Source organism: Melanostigma gelatinosum (assembly GCF_949748355.1).
Source record: "Melanostigma gelatinosum genome assembly, chromosome: 9".
NCBI lineage: Eukaryota > Metazoa > Chordata > Actinopteri > Perciformes > Zoarcidae > Melanostigma > Melanostigma gelatinosum.
Window position 1 is genome coordinate 21935425 of NC_136642.1, and position 20533 is coordinate 21955957.

The following is a 20533-nucleotide window of genomic DNA, read 5'->3' on the forward strand; positions in this document are numbered from 1 at the left end:
CATACTGTCCACCCTGGCAAGAATACTGTCCCTGCCCTGCTGGGGCCCCACTGAGTGCCTGCCTATCTCTCAATAACCTCTGTAGGAACCACGGAGCCATGGATAGACACGAGTATCACAGCAGGTCCCGCTCTGCAGACCAGCGGCCCACTATAGAGCGCCCCACGTCCCGCTCGCGCTCCACTGAACGCCCCCACGACTCTTCGCTCATGAGGTCCATGCCGTCTCTGCCATCTGGGAGGTCCGCCCCCCCCTCACCTGCCTTGACGAGGTGTGACCCAGATCAGAGACGCGAACCATCTTAGCACAGAAGCAGACTGGAGTTGCAGCTGTACAATCATTTCCCTGAGCCATAGCTACTCTGGAGGGAGAGATAATTTAAACATTAGCTTAAAACATCAATAAGTAGACCAAAAGAAAATCACAGCGACATTGTTAGACCAAAGCCCAGAGGATTCGTTAAGGCTACTATTATGCTGCTAACTGGGAATATGCCGTATAGACATACAGAGATCTTATAGAGGTTAGTTAGCCTAGCTACCAGGCTCGCTACCTAGCTTACCCAAATAGCTTCATATTCGGCTATTTAGATAAGCTAGGTCATGTTAGCCCACTGACTTCACGATTTGCTTGTCATAGTAACAAATTAATCAAAATGAGGAATTGTTTTTAATATTCTCATGTTTTTTCTTGCTAAACTACTAAATATAAATCAGCTCCTTTGTGGAAATCCCTGGTTCTTCTAAATCAACCGGCAGGATTATTTCTGCCCCCAGAGCAGCTCTACCTCTGCTAAATGTTTGCATCACTAGAACCTTTGTACAACTCCAACCAGTACAGGCCCTGTCCCACCCACCCCGAGCCTGACTAACTCACAGAATGAACCAGAACAAAAAACAAACTCATCACCACCACCTAACTCCCACCCTCCCAATACCCTGCTTCCCCGCCTCACCTCACTTCACCACCTCCTCCTCACGACTGCCTCCCACCTAGCCACTTTCTGTTTTGTCCCCAAAAGCACCGGTGCTGTATTTTCTTTACCCATGTTCCAGGCACGACCCCCCCAACCGACACCGTAGGGGGCGTGCTGACGTTTTCATTTGGAACACACTGCTCATACGCTTGCGTGAGTATAGCAGTGATGGGCCGACTGTGATTCCATTACTAACATCAACTGATGCCGTTTATCCCGGGATGGCATTTCTGTTTCCTTTCTCCTTTTGTTTTGAGTTGAAGCCTTTTGGGGACAGTCTGAACGCATGGTCGCACTGGTCTGCCGTTCCTGCATTGAACTCTTCTCTCCTTGCAGCTTGATGAGTCGACTGCACATGCGGTTCACACACCTGCCATCTTTTTTTTATTGCAGCTCAGTTCCCTACAGTTGATGTGTCCCCTCCACTCCCATGCCATGTGCCAAACTTCATTGCTGTGTGCATTGGTTTTATAGTTGGAGATCTTTACGAAGTTACTGAATGCGATACATTTTTGCTGTAAATAACTCTTTACATGGAGCTATGTAACCACTATTAGTTGTCTCGTTCAAAAGATTTGATTTGATTTTTTAAATTCAACATTAAATTCAGCTTTAAATCATAAAGCAAATACAATGATCTCTCAGTCACTGATTATCTCCACTTGAGCCTCACAGTGACATCAAAATAAGTAACAATGTGATCCAACCTACATGATAAATGATCAAACTGGTGTCAGTCTCCCATCATAGTAGAGAGCTTTACTTTTTTATGTTAAGCTTTACCTCCTGAAATCAAACTTTCCATTTGTTTTTGAAAAACGCACTTACTTCTTTCACACTGTGATGTGGGTGCGACATGGCCAGGCCCTGCATCCACCATCAGATCTTGTCCTAATTTGTGTCCCACCCCGTTGTCATGTAGGGCGCATCCTCGTAGTGGATCGGTCCAGACCAGTCCCACCAGTACCCCCATGTCCAATAGACGAGGACGGCAACTCCCACAGCTTCCACCCACGGGGAAAGAGAGAAGTAAGTCACCCTGCTTGTTTTCTATTTGTATTACAGGGTCTGTGAAGACACCATGACCCTCATGATGATGTCATTTTTATTTGGTGGCCCAACTGATTGGGGCTGAGAAGCAGCGGTTGCTGACTTTCAAAGCTTCATCTTTGACTGTAAGATTTTTCTTTGCTGGTGGAATCTTTGAGGTTGTATCCTATACACCAGGATTTTTCCTTGCTGTTGTTTATTGCTGTTTACTTTTGCCTGCCACCCATAACATTTCCACTCGGTTCCCTTTTCCATTTCTCTCTCAGAAGATGGAGACGAAGGAACAGAGCCTAGTGAAGGTCTGTACCTGAATGTGCGGGTTTAGTCTTTCAGGCTGGGTGCGTTGAGCCGCACCTTACTCTGAAGGCCCAAACCCAGTCTGCAATGGCGGGCGGCTGGGTTTCCTGGAGGCTACTCGGTGCTCCTTGAACCCTCCCTCTGTTGCAGCTGTGTTTAACGTACGGTTTGGATGTCCTGTACCGTCGTGCTGTGCTTACCTGTAGGCGTGTCTGGATTCTACCATTGATTGTACGGTGGTCTGTTTGAGTTCCGCTCTCTGAACATCTTTTTGTATCTGTCTTGGAGTTATTGATTCATTTAAACTATTTGCACTGCTGAGATACTTCACTAAAGCCAATGATTCTGTATCAACTAAACAGGGTGAGCTTGATGCTGCATCTCCGCGACTACAAAGTGACATTCAAAGTCGAATTGTTCCTCAGCACTTTAACAAATGTCATGTGTTGTAGCGACTTGTGACGTGTGCCTTAAGAAGAGCCGCGATGAAAGCGGTGATGATTGCACTCGTGTCTTTGAAACAGACACAGTGGAAAAACAAAGACTATTGCAGCTTTGCAGTGATTTGAAGGGAATGACTGGGTCAAAGATAGGGGGGGGGCGCTCCAACAGTTCTGGAGGACTTGTCAAAGCACTCGCAGAACTCTTTCATCATAGTCAGAGTCCATGAGGGCTTTCCCTGTCTTCTGTACAGCGGCCAACAAGCCCGTCTCTCTCTCTCTCGCTCTCTCTCTCTCTCCATCTTCCTCACTCTCTTATTTACTCTCTCTCTCTCTCTCCTTCCTGCCCTTGCTCTGTATCTTTGCCATCTTTTTTTGTGTCACTCTGAAGCTCTCTCTATCTGGACCTCTCCATCGCTCCTTTGTGTCGCCCTTTCCTCTTTATTCCCCAATCTCTCTTTCTACCTTTTCTCTTTGTCAGACAGTTGATCCTTTCTCACTTCTCTCTCTTTCCCTCCTTTCTTCATTTGTGCTTCTCTCTCTCTCTCACTGCCTTACCTTGCAGGACAGTGGGGGGAGTTATTGATCTGACCTTGTGCTGCAGCTCCCACAGAGCCGTATGGCAATTGGCTTATGTAATGCAAACGGTGTGTGTGTGTGTGTGTGTGTGTGTGTGTGTGTGTGTGTGTGTGTGTGTGTGTGTGTGTGTGTGTGTGTGTGTGTGTGTGTGTGTGTGTGTGTGTGTGTGTGTGTGTGTGTGTGTGTGTGTGTGTGTGTGTGTGTGTTAGGGCTGGGCGATATGGCCTAAAAAAAAAATCTCCGATTTTTTTACAAAAAATCCGATTCACGATTTAAATCGATTTTTTTCCCCCAAAATTTTTTGCAGATGACAGAAGCTGTTGAAAACATTTTTTTCTTTTATTTTGTGATGATTTTCCCAAGTAGGTTGATAAAAATAAAGTGCAAACAAAACCTGAACATTGTAGAAAGGTGCCTGTAGTATACAAAAAGTATTTGGTCACTCTTTTGTTTGCCTGAATCATTTAAATATAAAATTAAATTAAACATAACATTAAATGGCATTAAATAGTAGCCTTCCATTGTAAACAACTGTGCAAATGTAACTTTTTACAGCAAGCTTTTCTAACTGAATACACTGATACAAACACAGCATGAAATAAAATGTATATGACCCTTTAACATTCACATTTTCAAAAGTGCAACATCTGATCTAACATCAACATAACATATTTTGCACAGTAAATAAGTGCATGTAAACAAAATCAAGTGCATTCACAACATAACCAACAGTATTAAACAGTAGTGCATGTTTTTTCTAAATATTTTTTGCCAGGAAGACAAGCCTGTCTACTACCTCTGGCTTCAGGCATGCACGGTGGCATGTAACAATGCCCCCCCCCCCACACACTGAAAAGCCTCTCAGAGGGGGCACTTGTAGCTGGCACAGAGAGGTATTTCTTTGCTAAAGTACTTAGCCTTGGAAAGTTAAGTTGGTGACGCTTCCACCAGTCAAGTGGATCGGTGTCTGGGTCAACCTGCTGGACCACAGGTCAGTTGTTGCGGAGTAGAATGACATCCCCTCCAGCTCCGCAGAGATCCTTTGGCGTGTACTATTGTACAGCCGAGGCAAGGCAACGTCAGAAAAATGTTTACGGCTTGGTAGCACGTACCTGGGGTCCAAAGCTTTGAGACGGTGAATAAACCCCGGCTTTTCCACGGTGTATATGGGCACCATATCTTTTGCGATATACATCGCGACTGCATCCGTGATGGCTTTCCACCGGGCACTCTTCTTCTCATGCGGAGTACAGTTGGTGAATGTCTCCAAAATGCTGGGTTGTTGTTGTGAGGTGGCGGCGGCGGCGGCGGTGACATTGTTTTAGTTTGTAAACAATGCGCGCGCACTCTACTACGGGAACCCAACGGGGGGGAGGGGTGGGGGCGATTTTCTCGATTTTCAATAAAACACATCGCCTTAAAGCACACATTCGAATTAATCGATTAAATCGATTTATCGCCCAGCCCTAGTGTGTGTGTAGCGTTCTATGCACTGGATCTTGTTATTGCCTGTGCTGGTTACAGAGAAGAGCTGGACTGTTGATAAACCTGCCATTGTTTCGTCTCGCTGCTGTGTTTCAAACTATAGTCATATCTCACACTTGCACGAACCTAATTGTCTTGTATGTTATTTGTTTATGTGTGGCAACTGCTAAGAGGGAGCAGGGGAGGAGCCCGGGGCGTCTAAATCCCAAAATGGTCGCTCAGGTGTGTGTTTTGTTTTTTTTACTACAGAAACAACCTTTAACCCCAAACCATGTGTTTTTCTCCCTTTTCTCGAAATGCTGCGTGATTCTTCCTTTAAAATCTCAATGGATATGTTCTAAGTACAAGCTCAGTTACGACCTTGTTTTCGGATGAGAGTGATGTACAGTACGTGTATCTGTACAGTACATTCATCCACAGGCTTGAATGAGCAGCCAGGCTGTTGGCAGAAACTGGAGTTCCCCACAGTTTCCACTTCCTACTTTCCCATCTGTTTATGTGCCGTGCTTCTGTCCTTTGACTGCGCCGTGCTATTACTCAACACTGCCATAGCTGTAGTGCTGGCTGACTCAGTGGAAACAGTGTACGGTTTGTAAAAAAAAAAAAAAAAAGCCACATTCTCTTGTGGCTCTGTAGATGTATGTGCCTCTGTGTTTGCGCACGTGCAGCAATGAGTTGCCATGTCAATGTGGCTTTCAGATGTCCATCGTTTTCACGAACCTCCATCTGTCTCTCTCTACTAGCAGCAGACTGTGAGGAAAAACCCCAAGGCCCACCGGTAAATGGGAGGAAAGGCAAGTAGCCAGAGTAGTGTGATGGCGTGAGTTTGCTGTGTGGACTTTCTCGGTTCAACGCGAGTTCTTCATGTGTGACATTCGCTCTCATCTGTGATTCTCATTCCTCCTCGACTCTTGGTGACTCTTCTTTCTTAGTAGCCGTACGAAGCTCCCTTCGTTCACATGCCATCTGTTATGTAGACTGAGTGTGGTTAGTTCGTATGGAGTTGATCAAATGTAAGAGTTGTGCGTAGCTGCATCTGATGTTAACATGTACAGAGAGCTGTCGTGATCTCTGCTCGTCTCTGTCCCTGTCTGGCTCCAGGACGGCCCAAATCTACTGTCTACTGTGATAGAAATCCACCTCACAGAGAAAGAGCTCTCGACTGTATTTCCATTGTGGAATCGGCAAGCATTTCAATATGACATGGATTATTGAACACATGTACACACACTCAGTACACTCAGTGCAGTGCTTCCATAAGACTGTGAGTTTCAGTCATACATAACTCTTTGCAATTTTTAGCCACAAATTCAGATAGATTATTGCATCTCAACACATTTGGGGAATCCTGTGCATTTCACTTTGCCGTAGAAGTACTGCAGAGTCTAATCTCCTACGTTTAGACCACCCTGGACTGTTACCTCTGTTGGCCAGCAGATGGAGCAAAGTTCATTATGTTTGATGAGGAGCTGTCCATGAATTCAGTGCTGAAGTGGCAAAGAGGACTGAATCTTTCTTACCAGTCGTTACACTGGCCTCTGTTATCACTGCTAAATATTTGTATAACCTTGTCTTAATGAGTAGTGAGATAAAGATGATTCTTTTTTTGCACATTTTGTGCAGGATACAAAAAGGTCTCTTGTCAATCCAGGGTCCCTGAGATGGCTGTAGCGTGCAAACCTGTGTGTGTGTGTGTGTGTGTGTAAATCTGTACTGTATGTGTGTGCGTGTCTCGCTGTAGAAGTGACATGGGAGGACCAGCAGCGAGGGCTGAATGGCTCTCTGTCTGACGGAGGGACACAGCCACACTCCTCCCTCACTGACGCAGGTTGGTTGGTCCGGGTGTGGATTTCTGACACTTTAAACTCCACGTTTCACTTTGATAGAACATTCAAATGTTCGGCACAATCAACCGTATGAGTCCATGAACAGTAAAACACTCGCTGAATCAGTCCCAACAGCGCGGCCGCTCTAAACGCCAAAGGTAATGCTGCCACCCGACGGTGCATTTTAGTGCATCACGGCGACGAGGTGGAGCCTCGTCATGACCGTGTGAAAACACTTCTTTCAGAACGAGCCGGCCTTGTGGTGAGTTTGTGCCGTAACTGCGAGGACTCGATCAGCCAGCAACGCATCCATCGTCGGACGTTTGGGCCTGAGCGACGCACCAAATCTGCTTACTCGTGTAATTCTCTGTCAGCTGAGCGTGTCACTTTAACAATAAGGAATAATTGTAAGACCAGGGGTCGCATTAACAAACGATATAGACATTTTAAACCAACCAAACTGGATTAAATCTCACAAAGGTAACTCGTGCTGTCCCACATACCTGTTATAATTGCTGGAAATAAAGTTTTGAGAAGTGCCTGATTCAGCATTGAGAACCCTGTTTTATAAAGTCTTTAGGAGCTTCTAGCTTAAACAATCAAGAGTTCACCCGATCGTAGTAGAGAGTTTAAGTATATTGGGGCTGTCGAGCTGCCTTAAAGGGAATTTTCTCAGTGTGAACTTCTTCTGCAGAGCAAGAAAAGGATGATCAGTTGTTTGTTATTCATGGACTCATGTAAAGGTTTGCACCTTTGAAATCAGAGCAACATTCTACCAAAGTGATCCGTCATTGAAGACTTTCTCCACGCTGTCCTTGTGTGGATTCTTTATCAGCTGGAACACTGCCTCTCCAAAGTCAGACCTGGACATTGTACAGTAAGAGCTGGATGAAAAAGAAACACTCAACATATAATCTCTATTTATTTAGAATGGGCCAGCAGAAGGATCTAAAGAGATGATTAACCTGAGTTTACCCAGGTCAGCCTCTGGATGGCGTCCTTCCGTCTTCCTCTCTCTCCTCTCGGTGTGGTTTTGCAGTGCAGCGTGGAGCTGATGTTTCTCTCCACACTCTTCGTCATCACTAAGCGTTGAACTGTAAAGCACAGCACATGCCATTACCCGAAACAAAGCAACAACAAAAGAATGCCGCGGCCTAATGTCGTGCTTCATTTAATGAAGTGAAGTTTGGTGAGGCGCTGTCATCCACGGATGCATTGCAGGAGAACACGAGACGTGTTGCTGAGGTAATGACTCCGCCGCTGTGTTTGCTGTATTAGCATAATGTGCTGCCATGGAAACACGTCTCCACCTCCCTCTGAATTTTAGCCTCCTTTATATTTAGTTATGTCACTCGCGGACACGCAGTGCCCACATGATCACGGCTTCAGATGTAACTGATGTTGTTTAAACAAAGCCAGAGGGAAAGTGTTATATGCGTCTGCACCATCTGATTCTGTGAGCGTTTCTGAATTGGTTTTGCTACCGTGTGACGAAGTGATATTACAAGCTTTGACTCTCTACTATACTACTCTGCGTAGTGGGTAAATGCTCATAAGTCGGTCTCTTCTTTCTCAGACCTGTCTCTCTTTAAACTCCCTGGTCCTCTGCTGCTCTCTGTGTCTTTGCCTCTGCATGTTTCTCAACTTTGATGTATCCCGGAGAGGCTGACTGAGCATGATGCTCTATTCCAGCGTGACCACACTCACGGTACTTTATTAACACTCGCGGCTATCTCAAGGCCAGTCGAGGCTCCTCAACATCGGAGGTTAATCACATCCCCCACCTATTGTTCACAGGTTTCCCATACCAGTCAGTTAATCTGCCTCTGGACCTGCAGCAGAACAAAATGCCCTCGGACTGAATGATGAGCGAGGGAGGATGTGAGGAAGCTTTTTGCAGGTGGTGCAGTTTAACAGTGAAGACATCCACATTTGTCTGTTCAGAGAATCCGGTATTAGCTGACAGTAAAGAACAGAGGGCTGCTGATGTCGGGACTTAAACATTTAGGATGGTGTTGTATATATTAGGAGCAAAGATATGTGCCCAGTTTACCACAGTCTGGAAGAAGAAGAACATCTGTGTTGTATGTCTGATCTCAATGATATGGACCATGACTTCCATTCTATTTTCTATTGTCCCGTGGTACATTCGTGACCCAAAATCGCATTTGCTATTGTGGAACTGTAGGTTACCTCCATCGTGAAAACACCACACGTTTTATGTTACCTCTGTGAATAAGCATTTGTAATTGTTTGCAACACGGATTACCTTGCTGCATGTCTGTCGTCTGGGTAGAATATGAGACGACCATACAGTATAAACCCACAGACCACAGGAGACCTTTCCCACACTCACCCCATGTCTGTCTGAACATATCTCTCTCTTATGCCGATGACCTAAATGATGCAGCTGAAACAAGGAGAAAAAGAAAATCACTTGCTCGCTCCAGTATCATTTGACTCTCTAATGAGGTGATGCTAGCTGCCACAAAGAGATGAAAGCCGGCGAGGCAGATGTCTCACATTGTCTTTTTTAAATTCATGTGACACTTCATGATTCATCCTAATGGAGCACTAATTGAGCTAAATGCAAAGATTCTGTGTAAGGGGGTATGAAGATGAAGTCTGATTGCAGTGGGCTCCTTTCGCCCTCCCAGCTGTCACTGTCTGTTTAGTCCGCTTCAGACTCCTGGACGGAGATCAGACAGGAAGGGTGGAGAACAGGAGCAATGTGAGTGGTGGCCAGAGGGGGCAGCCTGACTCTGAGGAGGGGCCACAAGTGTCACAGACTGACCCCCCGATGTCCAAACCCACGATCTGAGGTCATGCAGGTCCACGGGTGGTTGCTTACACCACAAAGAGAACACGATAGAGAAAGAGAAGACGGATATATTCCAGGGTCTCAGCGGCAGGCGGAGCGGAAAGAAATAAGGAATAATACGAAGAGGGGGAATGAGAAGCAACAGAGATGCCTCAAAGCAAGCCGTCGATCTTGTTGTTACGTAACCTCTTTTTGAGACAGATGCTGTAGCTGAGGACTGTGTGTGTGTGTGTGTGTGTGTGTGTGTGTGTGAGTGTGCACTCTACTCAGGTTACGTCTGTATTTTGTCGTCAATCTTCACGTTGTTTGCTGAACTCGCGAGGTAGTCGTCTCTCTCTTTTGTGCGCTCGCTGCTCTGTGCTTCCAGTTTGTGTTCTTTTCTTTCCTTTCATCTTATTTTTCCAGGCTGTCTCCCCACAGTTGCCCCATGCAGACTCAAGTGACATCCACTTCTCCTTTTACCCTCCTTCCCCCCCCCTCCTCTCCCCAGAGGTTTGTAGTTTCTATCTGGTAGGGCGCATTAACATCTCTTTACTCTTTCAGCTCTTTTTCCTTTTCTAGCACAGAACCTCACCTTCCCAACCTCCCCCCACCCCCCTGATCTCTAATAACCAAACTCTTAGCCTCTACCTCAGCCTCTCCTGTTTTGACTTCTCACTGTGCCCATGGTGGAGTTTCTGTGTTCTTGGTGTACTCTATGATTTTGTCTGTGTGTTCTGTTCTTGTCGTTTTTGTCGTTGTTGTGTCGTGTCCCTCCTCTCCCTCCTCACTCTGACCCCGCAAACCGGGCATACGCGGCGATCACGGCCATCGAGTCGCCCCCCCTCCTTCTTCCCTCTGCGCCCCCCCCTCGTGCATCCTCTCACATCCATCTTCCTCTCCTCTGTCTGTGTCTGTCCATTCTGTGATGTGATCCCAGAAGACACGGACTCACCAGGTTGGACGAACTCAGGTCTGTCCCTTCTGCTTCTTCTTCTTCTTCACCTTTCTTTTCTGACTCAGCCTCCTCTTCTTCTTCGTCTTCTCCTACTTTTAATTCACTCTATACCTCTTCCCGGCTTGCCCTCCCCCACCCGCCTTCCCTCTTCTCTCTTCCCGCTTTGCTCGCCTTCATTCTCTCGTGCTGTTTGTGCTCTTAATTGTTCTGCAGATGCTTCTGGCTTCTTTGTCATCACTCGTGTTTATTTTGCCGTGGATAGGCTGTATGGCGATCATGGTCATGCCACTGTGGTGTCTTTGCTGCAGGTCTAGACATCAGACACTGGCCAGATTCCAATTCCGGCCCCTCCACTCCTCCACTCGGTTTGTAGTCACTCACAGCTGAATGAAGCACCTTCTCTCAGGTGTAGGGTATAAACACAGCGGCAAGCTTCGGCACAACTATGAACAAATATCAGAATCAGAAATACTTAATTGTGTAATGATTATGTATACCAGGGGTCTCTAACTGGGACCCAGGACCTAAAATCGATATTTCGGAATCATACATATTAGGCAGCGAGTTTTTACTTTTAAGCGGCGCATCTTATACAGCCGTTACGGTACTTGTTCAGCGGTGCAGGAGACACCGACCAATGCGTTGTAAAGCTCAGCCAATCAAATGTGAGTATTCTGACAAGTTTCCTGACTGAGCGAGGTTTACACACACCGTGACAGACGGGGGAGAGACGAGGAAAAAGAAACAAGAGCAGGAAAATTCTCTCACATGACGTTCACCAAAAAGAGAAACGTGCTCAGAGAGAATATAATTTATAAACATGACTGAACAGACTCTTCTATGTTAATTCTTACCACAGGCAGTTAAATCCAGCATGTCTCATATGTTCAGAAACCGTAACGATTGATAAAAGCGGCAAATGAAGCGCACTACGAGACAAAGCACAACTCCTTTGAACAAACGTACCCACTCACATCTGAATGAAGACACAGAAAATAAACCTAAGAGCCCAAAATGATCAGAATCCTAACGCATGAATTCACTGTCCAACAATGATGTTACCAGAGAGGATAGAGCTGAAACAAGTGTTAATAACCACAGATAAAGTCCTGCTCACTGATTTATCTTTTTAGAAGACAAAAATATTATATTGTGACTTTTTTAAATTTAAAGCTGCAGGACTATTCAGTGAAATTAATGTTTCTAAAATGAATTACTTTATTTTAAGATGCACATTTTTCAAAAGCTTTCTGTTTTGTCAGTTATTCTTTGATCCAGCCCTTATTTTACTTGAAATGAGAAGAACATTTATTTATGTATTTATATGTATTATTTATAATCCATCCAGTTAAATTTGAAATTTGAAGAATAATTGTGAAAATATAATTATATAATTGGTGTGTACTTTCTTTATTTGATTTGACAGTTGTTGACTACACAGAGACATTGTTACTAGGCTTCTTCAATATATATATATATATATATATATATATATATATATATATATATATATATATATATATATATATACATATATATACAATATATAACAGTGCAAATTATTATACTGAAACATGGGATCATTTTCATCTTATAAATGTGTAAGAATATAAGTTGAAATGTACAGTATAAATAAATGTTAATGCCAGATGTTGCACACTTGAATTATTGTAATGCTGTGTATAAATATACACACAGAACACTGCAATCAAATGAATTGGTCAACAAAGGGTGTGCTTGAGCCTAAATACGATGTAACCTTTAAGTGTTGATGTCTGTATGATAACATTAAACGTCCTCTTACTCTGAGCAGGTTTCCAGTAAATGTACCGGTAGTCGTACGGAACGAGCCATTTGTTCAGTGTTCCAACACAAAACACTGTTGCACGCGGTCAGCTAGGGTATCTGGTTGTGTCAGCATTAATGTAGACACACTCTTGGAGGCTTTTACAACCCACTTCCACTCCCCGCTAACTGGTTTGAGATAGAACTTAATATGGCGGACCCCCCCACACATGGCGCTTCTACATTCATCTTCGCTTTATCATTGCCATCACATGACGCAAAAGTAGAGAGGCAGAGAGCAAGCGGAGAGAATGGAGATGCAGGCACAGCAGGAAAGTGGCGACTTCAGCAGAAAGTATTTGTTGTGAGCTTTTCATTTCGGGGGGTTCATTGTCCTTTCAGTTACATAACATGGGCACAGTTCTTATGCAGTGGCATTATGGTAATAATGCCACTTTGCAGAACAAGGTTAAGCTTCTGTATTGATTATGGCTTGATGTCTGTTCGATGCAAATTGCGCTCGCAGCAACACGAAACAAAGCACAGTGATCAAATTGAATTTCAGAGGAGATGAGATGGGCAAACATGATGATGTGATGATTTTACGAAGCACCGAAATGACAATAAAATAAGATTTTGCAAGGCTTTCAGTTTGTGCTGAGAGGGATGTGTTCATTCATCTAGACTCTCATGTAAAGTGTGTCCCTGCATGGGCATTGTCGGTAGTCGAACGTTTTATCTACTGCGATATCAGTGTCCAAAGCTTCGACACTATGAAGCAGGAATCAATAAATTGTGCTATTTGATTATTATTCAGTCAATTAAAAAGAACATTTCAGTCGACGATCAGCCTGGAATTGTGACAATTGGTTCCAAATGCATCTGTTCGGCACGTTATGCAGCTTACGTTTACAAGTCAGTATTTTCTGTTTGTGTTTGTGTTAAAACAGCCGACCATTCCGCTTTGTCCCATTCGATCTGTCCTCGTCATAGCTCATGGCTCATAGCTCGGCAGAAGCTTGTCTCTCCACCATAACAGTGTGTCTCTCCATCAGGCCTCCCTCACGGCGTCGGCCCCCCCATCTGACCGCCCCCTGTCTCTGTGCTGCTTAGGTATGGACATGGAGGAGAGGACCAGGCAGATGAAGCTGAAGATGAACAAGTACAAGCAGGGAGCGGGCTCCGACTCCAGACTGGAGCAGGACTACCACAAGGTAAGAGCGCGTCTCGATGGGCTGGATGCGTGCTTCAGTAAGTAAGCATTGGCCATATGGCGCGCTTTGCAAGCGGTCGAGCATGTGCACATGCACACATCAACATCATGCTGCGCGTGTGCATTGATGTTTGCATACTGTTCGTGCACACACAGACAAAGTCACACGAACATACCGAAACAGGTCAACACTCAACTCGGTTCAAAGGTTGGAGAGCACTGAGTTAGTTTCAACTGTCTATTTAAAGGGTCAGTTCAACCACATCACAAAAGATCTAAATATATATGTACCTCCGATTTAGGAATACACCACCTTTAAAGGACCTTTTCCATCACTCACCACTTGTTACCTTGTTGAAGACGCCCTACACGCTGAGGGGAGAATCTGAAGACGTAGTAAATCCTTGATGAATTGAAGTAAATGGAGGAACAGCAAAACTACGGTACTTCAAAACATCTGTGTGCAAACTCTCATGCAGTAACATCCCCGTCTCATTTATCCAGTCGTATGCTCAGTGTGCGCTTTTGCCGAAATCAAAGATCAACTCCTTTTTTGGCCGTTTCTCGATTCTTCGTTCACTGCGGAGGGGTTCGAGGAAAACGTTTTTTACTGAAATTCTTGGTAACACGCGGTGAGTAATTGATATAAAAGTGGTCATTTTGAGGGTGAAGTGTTCCTCTGATGAAAGAAACTCAGCAGCATAACGTCCCATAAACAATGACTGAGTAACTCAGCACAATTCCCAGACTTTCATCAGTTTCTGTTGGGAAATGTTTTTAAGCGAAGGAAATAATTCAGAGAAAGGTCTGTGGATATTTATGAGTCACTGGTACAACGTTTCTGGGAAGACACGGCTGTTTTACATGAAATATCATTCACCAGTGCTTTGAGTCAGACAAACAAGAGCTTAGCCCATGAAACCCAAACTGTCTGTAGGACGAGATACAAGCAGAAGTATGTTAGGAAATATGTCTTCTCCTCGTCATCTGGGTGAACTGAGCCTTTAAGCCTTTTGTTGTAAATCGGAGGAATGTGACAGTGAGTGTGTGCAGAGTCAAGTGTTTACCGCTCTGTTCTGGAGAGGTCCCGAACATGTTTAGAGAGCTCGGGCCCGGTGTCCTCGCTGCCGTCTGGGCCGAAGCCGCACCAGACCGAGGCTCTCTGTGCGGCTCTCCTTTTAAGTCTGTGGAATGAAAAACGGCAGCATTTGGAGCAGCCAGTGTGTTTGCTAGGAGTCTATAAAAAGCAGATGAAATTACGAGGTGCGTGCTTTCCTGCTGAACGGTATCCTCCACTGACAAAACAAAGCTCTGGCTGTTATTAAACAAGACGTGAGCGCTTGCTCTTAAAATACAATACGAACCACTTACTGTGACACTCACTTCAGGTTCCCTTACAGTAAACAATCCACAGAAAATACACAAAGGATTATTATCTACACATCCAGCTCTGCACTACTTGAACCAGGGTGATGCCAAAATCGGCATTCCCAGTTTAGCTTCCGAGGAAGCCTCACAGTAAAGCTAGTTTAGTCTAAATCTGTCACTGGTTTTCCCCATTATACCGTCTGCCTTCCAGTACTGCCATCAGCAAGCTATACTTCATTTATCAAAAGTAAATGATGATTACAGATGCATTAACATGTAAGCAGGATTTTCTTGTTGTGCTTGGTCGGGATAGGGTTAAATGTAACCGCTTTATATTATATAATCATTTTGGTAAGGCTGGATTCCTCAGACCCCCAGCAGCCCCAAAGACCCCAGGTTACCTGTTTGCCAAGTGCTTGTATGTAAATGATGAATTGCAAATTAAAAATTAAAAACTAAAAGTTTGCGCTTAAAGTTCATACCCTTTCGTAACTTTTTGAAGTTTACATTTGGTGTTAAATGAGTGTCTCACAGTATGAACAACCACATTTGAGAAGATCATGGACTTCAGATTCATGTATTTCACATACTCTGCATGCTTTTGTTTTGTGCCTCTGACGTGGATGTTTTTTAGCATCTAAACAGCATAATACTGTTTTTAGTCCATGTTTTTAGTCCATGTTTTAACATAGTTATTCTCACTTTGTTTCATTGTTTGTCCACGCATTGTTAAGTGTCAATATTGTTTAACCTTTTAACTTTAATCTTACATTGTTTTTAGGTTTATTGTGTAACATCTGCCTCTTGGGACTACAGATGAAAAATAGCCTTTTGGCTAACTCTGGCACATTTGCAGTGTCCCGTTCAAATAAACCAACAAATAAAAATAGATTGGACTCGTGACTGCACCAGAAAGATGTTTTTGTGTTATAAGACATCGCCATAACATGGTATTGTTGTCGCCCTCTCTGCAGCGTTCGGGAAGAGATCCACGGGGCTCAGATAACCTGTCGGCCAAGTCGTCGGACAGCGATGTAAGCGACGTGTCCGCTGTGTCGAGAACCAGTAGTGCCTCTCGGTTCAGCAGCACGAGCTACATGTCTGTCCAATCAGAAAGGCCGCAAGGAAACCGCAAAATCCGGTAGGAACGCAAACGTCTCTGTCCTCAAACTCATCCTGCTGTTATCAGGAATGGACCCATCCCCCCCCCAGCTGTGAACATGTCTTCCCATATATGTTGCCACGTCCAGACGGTTTCAGCTCTGAAATAGTTTGCACGCGGTTCAACGTAAAGAGGAAAATGCATGTCGTTTTCTCTCTGTGGTGAGTTCAGGTTTGGCTCCGTTTTAGAGAAAATCTGGAAGCAAATGGTTGAACTCTGCTCATTCAGGCTGTGGGGGGAAGTTTGTCCATATCTGGCAACACACACTGAAACATAAAACACATTGCATCTCTTCGGGTGTTGTCTCATATCAAAGCAAAACAACAACAAACAAAAAGTCTACATTTCTGTTTTCTGTTATTTTGAATCGGTCTGCTTTTGATCCGGGCGGCGCTGTCTCTCTGTGTTTGTCTTTCTTTCTCTTGTTGTTGACAATATTCATGCTTTGTGTGGTTTTTCTTTTCTGCTTTGCATGTGCCGCTCTCTTGCTTCCGTCTCCGTCTGCAGCCAGTTGAGATCAAGGAGCCAGTCTCGGGAGGGGGACGAGCGGTTAGGGGAAGTGCTAAAGGAGGGGGCGGCGGGTGTGGGAGGAGGGGGGGGAGGGGAGGAGGTCAGGTAAAGAGGGGAGATTGCAGGGAGGGCGGGAGGTAGACACAGACAAGGAGCATCAGGAGGATTTGGTGGAGAAGGAAGAGGACTCGCACCAGAGGAGTATCTCAGAGACTGACCTCAGGTAACGCGTGTGTGGCAGCCTCTAACCATAGACTCCTACTAACAACAACGTAGACCCTGTAGTGCCCGCTGACTCTCACGTTTACATGCCGACGTGCAAAGCAGAGTGTGGTGACTGTCCTCCACCCTTTAATCATGATAACGGTGGCCCTGTTAACCCGTACCGACACTAAAGTAGAGTAGCATTCCTACTAACAGCTTGGGAACCCATGCAGCCTGCAGCAGATAAGATGGACGTGGAAACAGTGCAGCACGCATTCAACATGAGATTCACTTCAATCACAAAGTAAAAAAAAACACATTTTCATGTAGCCATGCAGACAGGTTCAGATTCATTTGCAGAGATTTTAAGATATCAGCTGCAGGAATACAGTACATGTGTACAGTATATATACGTTGTGTATAGAAAAGCACAAGTGATGATAAGTTTAAGAGAGATTATATGACTTGTAAGAGTGAGTGTTAGTGTGAGAGCAACCTATTTATTGTAGGATGGAATGTGGAGTTGATTCCTTTGTTCTCCCCATGATGGAAGACATGACATTTGAGCATCATTTTGATACATTAATAGGATCTTTGTCCTCCCGCATGTCCAAATTAACTTCTACAATGTCTCTTTATACAAACAATGTCCTGTTATGTCCTGAAAATGGAAATGAAATAAAAAATACAATACAGTACGATGGAGGTGAATGTAAACACTATTCCATTGGCTGTGGGTGAAGGCAGAAACCTCCGATCTCTCAAAACCTCTGCAAATAAAAAGCAAACCTGCATGTCTGCATAGCAACATACCACGAGGTGTAGTTAGGAGACAATTAAAGATTCTTTCACACATACCTACAGCAGTGCGGTGAGACACGTTAACAAACTCCACTCCTCCACAACCTCCACTCGCAAAAACTGCAGTTCTAACATGTTAGGACTATATTTAACATGACACGATTTAATTGGCCACAAGAGAGTAAAGTTTCATTTCTGAAGCAGGTGTACAAAGTGTGTCAAGAGCAAATTCAAGAACAAAATGATTTGGAATCCCACAGCAGGACAGAAGCTTAGCTTGCACTGCTGACAAGATGTCTTCACTTTCAAATCCCAGACACAGCAGGATCCAAGTCCGTGCTTCTTACCCATATTAGTACTGCGCAGTGTGTGCTTGGACTTGAGAGAAAACAAATTCAGATAAAAGCTATGCCCTCTTATGCGCAATTAACGCTGCACCAGTGTGTACGGTCTGATTAAGAAAATGCATTTGTGGGATGCCAAATGCCCACAGCAGAAATGTGAGCAGATCGGCTGAACGCTATACAGGTACACCACCTACAGAGTGCATTTATAGAGACGGATTAATGCTAAAAGAAGATATTTAAATCCGGAGGAGCTGCAGTTTCAGTCTATTGCGGCTGCAGTCTGGAGTTGCTTTACTGTTTGTCTGTGCTGCTCAGTGCTTGGATGTTGTGTCAGTATTTTGCCTGTCTGTCTGTCTGAGTCCTACAGTGTCGCTCTGCACCTGCACCTGCAACTTGTCAACCGAAACCTCCCACATTCCTCCAACTTCTCCCCGACATGCCAAGAACATTTCTCTCTCTGTCTGTGTGTCACACCACAGCCCTCATACCGAGACCGTCAACCAGCAATCAATTCACTTTCAGTTCAGGGTTGCTGGAACCTATGATTAGTGGGATAGAAATCCTGCCTCAGCAAATACGTTCTGGAGATACATTCTGATTCATTTACAATATTCTAAAGTCAAACATTGTCTTCCTCCTCCACTGAAAGTGAGCTGGATTGGTCCTGCTTTCAACATGCTGACAACTCTTATCTGTGTGATCAACCCCAAATCCTTCATGACAGCTACAGTATAAATCGATGACATACGGACTTTGTAACATTGCACATCCTTCTTTATGCAAGGATAACAGAAGAGAGTTCTGTTCTATCACTCATTCAGGGTTCGTGTCTTCCATGTGAGTGCTGCACTCAGCTTGTAGCTTGGAGCTTAACTGACGTTAAAGGGGTAGTTTTGATTGTTTTTAAGTGCGGTTGTATGAGGTACTTATCTATAGTCAGTGGATCGCCGACAGTAGATGGCAGGCTGCACATCCCCAGTTTGGAGAAACATACAAGAGTACCAGCACGGGAGCAAAGCAATGTGCTGCTGTGGCCAAGTTCAGCAGCTAAACCTATTTTAGTCACCGAAACAAATCGATGTCAGTTCATGTGTACACTATATGTACAACATTTGCCACAATATATAAAATATTTTGTCATTTTAAACTGATATAGATTTGTTTAGGTGGGTCTTTCTTTTAGGTGTTTATCATTCAATTCTGCTTTTTAACCTGTAAAGTTAGTTATGTATTATGTTATCTATGTTTTAGTGCTGTTCTTTACTGTTCTGTCATCTATTTTGTTTATATTGTAATTGTTCATTGTTTCTCTTTTTACCATGTAAAGTGTCTTTGAGTACCTTTTAAAGCGCTATACAAATAAAATGTACTATTATTACTGTTATTATAATTCTGATCAAATACGTTGTCCTGCTGCCCTTGTTTACAGCAGTACATTGCTTTGCACCAGTGCTGGTCCTGCTGTCAGGTCCTGCAGACCGCCGTCTCCTGTAGGAACTACACTGACTGTGGATGTGTACCTCACACAACCCACTTCAATGAATCCAAACTGTCCCTTTAACACAGTAAATGGTGCTCCAAATAAATCAAACAACAATCCTATTTTTGAAAAGAAAAAGTTATTTAAACAGTAATACTCACTTGATGCCATTCTTTGGCCAAATACATGAGTCTGTGTAAAGGAGTGAAACAAGTGGTTGCTAAGCAGCAGCCAAGACCGACAGCTGTACATGTCATTTTAAGAATATCAAATTTTGGATATTACAATCAGAGCTCAGGACACGTTATCAATGCTTTTTGCTTTGTTTGTGTGCAATAATCTGTTATTGTGTCAGGAAATGAAAGCATGCACTGTTTACGCTGTTCAGGTGGCACACAGGACCGGGATGTCTGCACAAGATAGAATATAATATGCACTCACATTATTATCATTAGTATTATTAGCCCGAAGGTGCCCAGTGATTTTTCAACTCTGCCGCCCAAGTCATTGCTTGAATTAAAAAGGAAATCGATCATTTTCTTTAATAAAACCTTGTGTGACATATCAAGGAGATTGGGCCTGAAACGACAAGTCGACTAAATCATTAATCAATCAGCAGAAGATTATTCAGCAACTTTTAATTGTCAATTAACCATTTGGGTAATTTTCAGCTTCTAAAATGTGAGCGTTTTCTGTTCCTCGTTGTATGTGATGGCCATGTCATAGACAAAATAATGAATTGATCGACCCAAAAAAGATAATCTGCAGATTATTCGACAATGTTGGTTGGTGTAATAGCTGTAATAGCAAACAGATGTCGGTCTTGGCTGCATTATAACCGTGAGGCTCTGCATGTTGAAGCCACACATCTGAGTTCCATAAAACAGAATATGGTCCTTAGCAGAGATGAGAGGTTGTTGTGTTTCAACATCATGAGCTTAGCGGTGGGATGTGTTCTGTGCACACCGGGATGAGTAAATGTACTTTCATTTCCCATGTGCTGTTACGTAAGCTCAGCCAGTGAGCACACTCTCACCAGCCTGTACGGTGAACAGTAAACCTGAGCCTCGTGGTGGACACGCTGCTGATACCGACAACAATCAATGCCGTGTCCACACATCTCTGGAGGAGTCAGGAAGTTGCTGTACAATGGTTGAGTTGCTACTTGCCTTCACGCTCATCTATGCATGAAAGCAACGGAGCTTATGATGCGGCAGTAGCATCGTCACTAGCTACATTTACGTCTGACTCA

General features: G+C 44.1%; 1 protein-coding gene across 1 annotated transcript in view; it reads left to right on the plus strand.

Moving 5' to 3' along the window:
* The window catches only part of rims2a (regulating synaptic membrane exocytosis 2a), a gene marked incomplete at its 5' end in the record, with an annotated part of 131941 nt that overhangs the window by 92249 nt on the left and 19159 nt on the right, over positions 1-20533 (plus strand). The window contains 7 exon segments of the mRNA XM_079275630.1: positions 86-271; positions 1899-2005; positions 2293-2325; positions 13310-13410; positions 15752-15918; positions 16447-16549; positions 16551-16672. Coding sequence (XP_079131756.1) covers positions 86-271; positions 1899-2005; positions 2293-2325; positions 13310-13410; positions 15752-15918; positions 16447-16549; positions 16551-16672 — 819 coding nt within the window.